The sequence below is a fragment of the Mandrillus leucophaeus genome, unplaced genomic scaffold (assembly GCF_000951045.1).
Source record: "Mandrillus leucophaeus isolate KB7577 unplaced genomic scaffold, Mleu.le_1.0 Scaffold355, whole genome shotgun sequence".
Taxonomy (NCBI): Eukaryota; Metazoa; Chordata; class Mammalia; order Primates; family Cercopithecidae; genus Mandrillus; species Mandrillus leucophaeus.
Window position 1 is genome coordinate 823,973 of NW_012103754.1, and position 6,627 is coordinate 830,599.

General features: G+C 51.2%; 1 protein-coding gene across 3 annotated transcripts in view; it reads left to right on the forward strand.

The window, feature by feature from the left end:
* Positions 1-6,627, forward strand: part of MYT1L (myelin transcription factor 1-like) — a 557,824-nt gene that overhangs the window by 536,476 nt on the left and 14,721 nt on the right. For all 3 annotated transcript variants that reach the window (XM_011989525.1, XM_011989526.1, XM_011989527.1), the window contains exon 22: positions 3,608-3,699. In XM_011989525.1, the coding sequence (XP_011844915.1) occupies positions 3,608-3,699 (92 nt within the window). The remainder of the gene's footprint in view (positions 1-3,607; positions 3,700-6,627) is intronic.

Consider the following 6,627-nt stretch of genomic DNA (forward strand, 5'->3'; position numbering starts at 1 on the left):
TGTTCGTCAGGCTGGTCTCAAACTCCTGACCTCGTGATCCCCCGACCTCGGCCTCCCAAAGTGCTGGGATTACAAGCATGAGCCACTGCGCCCGGCCAAGAGTCTTCTTTCAACTTGGAAGTCCTGCAAAATCCTGCCACAGGCCTCTTCTGGGACTCCGCCTACACCTTCCAGGGCCTGGGTGCACTCACACTCACCCTGGGCCTCCACTCACTGAGCCATCACAAAATGCATTCAGACATTTTATGCTTTCAGAAATCGTCACTAGGCACCTGCTCTGTCTCCAGCACTCTCCCATCTTGGGGATTTTAACAAAAATTGCATTTTAATCCTTGCCCTCAAGAATACACATTCTTTTCATTAAACTTCACAAACACAGTCAATTCAATATTTTATTCCCATTTCACAAGTGAGCAAACAGGAATGCATGAGTCTTTCCTAGCCAGCTCCACGTCTTATGTGCGCTAGAGCATCAGGGGGTGCGGTGTGAGGTCCGATGGGCCTCCTGGTCTCACGAAGGACTTGCCAGATGTGGTCACCTGACTGCAGAGTCTACCTGGATGGAGGGGGCCAAAGCGCAGGCACACCTGCAGGAAGACGTGTGTGACAGCCGCAGTGTGTCCAGTGGCGGGACAGGGAAAAGTGGCGTTAAAATCCAAGCATCCTATTTGAGGAGAGCCTTAACAGATCTTTTGAGAACTTATTTTTACAAATGAAAACATCCAGCTCGTCGTCAGAAGCAGATTTACGGATGAGCTAGGGAAGCAGAAGTGTCAGCCCCCACCCCAGCCGGATTTGCAGGGCGTCCTGCTGGGATCTGATGGGGAGGCAGGAGAAGACCCAGGAGGGTGCCCCGGAGTGGGAGCGGCTGCCAGGTTGTTGCCCAGGCCCCATCAGGGAGGCCTGAAGAGGAGCCTGTTCCCTCTGGAACGCGAGGGGTTCGTTCACGCCCCACACTAAAGAGAGCTTGAGGAGCACGGGGATTTCCGGTGTAAACAGCAGCAGGCAGGGTGAGAGGCTCCATCAGAAGCAGCAGTGCCAACGTCTAGTAACGAATAAATGAACAAAAAAACAGCAAAGGGAACCATGAGCCAGGACCCCCTCAGGGACTATCGAGATTCCTGGGGATGCAGTCAGGGCGAGCAGGAGAAGCGAGGGCGCCCACCGTGCCCACCCCGTCACGCCACCCGGCTCCCAGAGGCCTCTCTGCTCCTGGGGCATCCCGTGCGGCTTGCCCTGGGATGCGAGAGGACGCGGGAGCTGATGATGCTGGAGCTGATGACGCCGGGGTTAAAGTCCCCGCTGCTCCTTCTCCCACTGAACCTAGGAACATCATCAGCAAACACAGCAGTTCACAACCACAGAGTTCTGGGATGAGCAACAATTACTGGTGATTGTCTTAGATGTTCTAGGGCTATAAAAACAAATACCATACCTCAGGCAGTGTAGAAACCAGAAACTTATTCCTCCAAGTTCTGGAGACTGGAAGTCCGAGACCAAGGCGCCAGCAGATTCGGCGTCAGGCCAGGGCTGCACTGTGGTTGGTAGACAGCGCCTTCTCACTCTGTCCTCACACGGGAGAAGGGGTGAAGGAGCTCTCTGGGTCCCTGTTATGGGGGCACGGATCCCATCAGAAGGCCTCCTCACTTCCCACATGCCCCTCCCCCTCACACCATCCCGGTGAGGGTCAGGATTTCAGTGCACGCGTTTTCAGGGGACACGGTCAGGCAACAGCAATGATTATTTAGAATTTTATGAATATTGTGTTATAATTATGAGATGCAAACATCACATCAAAAAAAATAATAACTTAGACCAGTGGTGTTGATGAAGAATACTGAAAATATTTTTATACTGAGATAGGATTTCCCCAAAAACAACCACTAATATCCCCAGTTGAAAACGTATTACAATCAAGTTCTGCTATGAATTTTCCCGTTTTCTTCAAAAAAATTTTTTAAACATGTATTACAAAAACAATATCTAGAAAGCTTGATTATATTAGTGCAGATATTAAAGAGATGTTTCTAATAATTATGTAATCTGCCTGCGCTAGTAGAGTGTTTCTAGGTATATCCCTAACACATATCTGCTCTCAGCAGATGGGGGAGCCGAAGGGAGATGGTGTCCCCTGGAGTCGGGCGCGCGCTCCTCTGACTCCCCCAGCCAAACTCCACCTTATTTTGCTGGCCATCACACCGCTTACGGACAGGGTCCGTCTAACACTTAATATACAGGTGGAATACAATATTATATATAGAGAGAATAAACATGTATGTTATATACATATATAAAACATTATAGGCCAGGTGCGGTGGCTCATGCCTGTAATCCTAGCACTTTGGGAGGCCGAGGTAGGTGGATCACCTGAGGTCAGGAATTGAAGACCAGCCTGGCCAATATGGTGAAACCCTGTCTCTACTAAAAATACAAAAATTAGCCAGGCGTGGTGGCACACACCTGTAATCCCAGAGGCCATAATCCAATAATCAGGAGGGTGAGGCAAGAGAATCACTGGAACCCAGGAGGCGGAGGCTGCAGTGAGCCAACATCGTGCCACTGCACTCCAGCCTGGGTGACAGAGCAAGACTCTGTCTCAAAAAAAAAAAAAAACACACACACACACACATTATATACAGAAGTTTTTCACCTCACCCATAGTTAAGTGCCAGACGGCCCCTGGCCTGTAGCACAGTGAGGACTCCGGTTGACCCGCATGTCCAGGACCCCCTGGGAGGGAGGGAAGGCCCCTCAGAGGCTGAGGAGTTGTGAGGAAGCCGAGGCACGGGACTGCATGGAAGAGGCGCTCCGCACACAGGACATGCCATCTTCAGCAAACACCCAACAGGACAGAAAAGGAGGCAGAGGCGCCTTCCTGCCCCGGAGGCCACCGGCCACATCTGCCACATGCGCTGTGAAGAGCTGAGATGCATCCTGACGTCGACAAACCAGTGGCTGAGAAAAGTGAAGAGACACCGGGAAGTTTGAAAACAGACTGAATAGCTGGTGATATTAGAAAACTGTCTAAAAACTGTGGGTGAGATAAGGAGATTGCGGTTATGTTTTCACCCATGAGACTGGGGAAGCAGGAGGGGCGCAGGTGACTAGCCTTGAGAGACAGCTGAGTTTGGGGTGAGTTCATTATTCTGCTCTCTCTACTTTTGTACATTTGAAATTAACTTTTAAACCCAACCTTTCTATAAGCTTGATGCTTCCTATAATATAGAAGATTTTTAAGCAACATTATCACTCTATAAAAGTTTCAAAAAGCTCTGAAAGTTATACAATGAAGGGCAAACTTCCTCCGCTCTCAGAGCCCCAGCTCCCAAGATCCCCCCTGAGAGGCAGCTCCAGCCGAGCGCCCATGACCAGCGCTCACCACATGCATGAGTACACGGACACACACATGCGCACACACATGCATCCCGTGTGCATAACTGTCATACTGTACGTATTGGTCTTTTTGCTTTTTCTCATTGTCAGACAGCCTTTTGCTGGCAACCAACCTAGTAAAATAATGCTAGTCTACCGCTTGCTTACCACTGCTTCCCTGCGGGGCTGGGACACTAGACAGTTGACTAATGGCCGTCCTGTGTCTTGTCCACAGCCTGTCAGGATGCCCGAGAGCCACGTCAGCGATGAAGAAGGCAAAGCTTTCTGGAGAGCAGATGCTGACCATCAAACAGCGGGCCAGCAACGGTGAGCACCCCCCAGCCCTCGTGGCACACATGGTCAGGAAGGCCCAGCGGGCACGGCCACGCCAGCTCTGTGTCCTTTAACAGTTACAGCTCACTTTTCTTAGAAAGCAGGGGCAGGGATAATTCTGGCCCTCTCATCTATAAAGCTAAGCATCTTGAGAAAAAAAGCAGCCTTTCTCAAAACCGTCTCCCCCCTTCACCAACTTCACTACTCGCCGGAATCACAAGCCCAAGTCCTGAGAGTCTCTCCAGCACTGGTCGATTTGCTCCCTGGAACCCCAGTGTGCCCACATTTCTGCCTCTGTCCCTCAGGCCCTAATCTGCAGTTTCTCCACCCAGGAGCAGCTTTGGGGCCCCCCAGGCCACAGATAACAAGGATGGCACCCCCTCCCCTGTTGCCCTCACTCTCCGCATGTCTAGTGCCTGATTTTCTTGATTCCACCTGCAAATCTGTTTTGTTCTGAGGGTGTCTCTTGTCACCAACTGGCACAGGTGTGTAGAGAGTTCTGCAGAGGAAAATTGGGGGCCTCTGGAGGAGCAGGAGAGAGGAGAGCCACTTAAACCCTTAGAAACATGCACAGTCCACTCTCAGGACCTGAGGACTCTATTTGCGAGTTCACCTCCCTGCTAAAATTAATTTGTAGACACAGGCAGTGATCTCAGTGCTTTTGTAGTTACTCCTGTGCATTCACAGAGCAGCTGAAGTGTCTGGTGTTCCTAAGTGCAGGGGGCTGTGATGTGCCTCACAGAGAAAACACACACGTTAGCCAGGCTCCCTTCGGACACAGGAGTCATGGTTTTGACTGTTGGCTCTGAGTTCAATGTTAAGGAATCCACAGTGTCTATTAAATAAGTTGTCTTTAAATTGGAGCACACATAAAACAGGTGTATTAGTCCATTCTCATACTGCTGTGAAGAAATACCCGAGACTGGGTAATTTATAAAGGAAAGAGGATTCATCGACTCAGAGCTCCACATGGCTGGGGAGGTCTTAGGAAACCTACGATCATGGCGCAAAGGGAAGCAAACATGTCCTTCTTCACAAGGCGGCAGGAGAAAGAAGTTCAGAGAGAAGTGGGAAAAGCCCCTAATAAAACCTCCAGATCTCGTGAGAACTCAGTATCAGGAACAGCATGGAGGTAGCCACCCCCGTGATTCAATTACCTCCCACCAGGTCTCTCCCAAGACATGTGGAGGTTATGGGAACTATAATTCAAGATGAGATTTGGGTGGGGACACAGCCAAACAATATTAACAGGGTTTTTTTATTTTTCAACTGACAAAAATGGGACCAGAGGCTGGCAGGAGCTTGGCCCCTTGTTTCCAGAAGCAGTGATCCTGCTCTCAGCCTGTGTGCAGGTAACTTTATAGCGCATGGCCCCTGGGAATAATGAGATCAGCTGTAACCTGTAGCCATTGAGCAGACTGGTCCCCTTCACAGCAGAAGCCCAGCCTCCCCTTCTCAGCTCTCACTTGCAAGATGCACCCCTAATTTTGTATTTCTAAAAGGAGCCTGCAAAGCTCTTCAAGCACCACAAAGCACGGGATGCCCTGGGCTGAAGGCTCCCAGACCTGTGATGCACAGATCCGTCCTGTAAAGCTGACCCTGGGCAGAACCTGGGACCCTCCTGCTGTACGTTTACCAAAGGGCACCTCCTCCCCAAATCCACCAAGTGAGCCACACCTGAGCAGCTCCCAAGCATGCAGGCACGAAGCCCCTGGCCACAGCCATGGGGGTCTCCTCTCATCTGACTGTTATTGGTGGTCCTGAGGACAGCATGAGAGATGCCTGCATGTCCCACGTGTGTGCCTGCAGGATTCCCTGTGCCAGCAGCCAGCACAAACTATTCCTCAACACGTGGCCCATTGTTCACCAGAAAGGTCGTCAGCTTCCTGATATTCGTCCTCAGAGTCTGGGGCTCCTGGAGGCATCCTGCCTCCCAGGCTGCTCCTGTCAGTTTCTGCCTTCCAAATACCCTGACCCACCCGCACAACCTCTCCCTGCGGGTGCAGTCCCAAGCAGCCGGTGTAAGGACCCTGCTTTTGAGATACCAGGATAGCCAACGTTCGCTTCCCAGTTAGTACGGAGCAGTGTTCCTTGCCAGAAAGAAAACATTCCCTGAGCTCCATCCACATGCCAGGCGCTTTTCAAAATACTTAGAGGGCATTTCACCCCTGAATAACCCTGGATTAAAGCGGAAATCCTTAGACAATTGATCTGAGTCCATGTGCCTTTGTTCCCCATTAATGAAGGATGTGGCGGTTAGGTTAGGAGTCCAGTTCAAAACAGAAAAGGAAAGAAAGCATGGAGAGAACAGATCTGCCGACCCTAGAGGAGGAGCCATTCACACCTGGCCTGGTCCACCTGGGCAGCGGTGGGCAGATCCCTGAGGTGGCCGTCTCTTCGTTGTCGGGCCTAAGTCGGCATTAAGGGCACTAGACATTCCCATTACTGCCGCACACAAGGAGTTAATTCACAAAAACAGGTGCTAACTCGGAGGGATGAAGATAAGCAGTTGGTCTGTGACTCTAAACTAGAGGAACCAACAACTGGGCTTCATCCCACCAGAAAGCAGCCAGGGCACGGGCACTCCAGGGTCACCGGCCACCCGCTGGGCCCAGCTCCTGCTGCTGGCCAGCCTTCAGCCAGGTCGCTGCATTTCACCCGAGCTGCTGGACACACAGTTCGTGTCGTGCTAAGTTTCAGGACAGAAACAGTTTCCCTTCTGCAGATCCTAACGCATGCACGTCCACGGGTGAAAAAGGAGCTGCAGGTCACTGGGAGAACAGGTGGTGGAAGTGGGTCCCACCCAGGTCTTCCTAAGTCCAGGTGGGTGCTGACGCCTGGGGCTGTTGATTCCTGACACTGTTTGCACCAAACTGAGAGAGTTCTTTTTTTTTTTTTTGAGACGGAGTCTCGCTCTGTCGC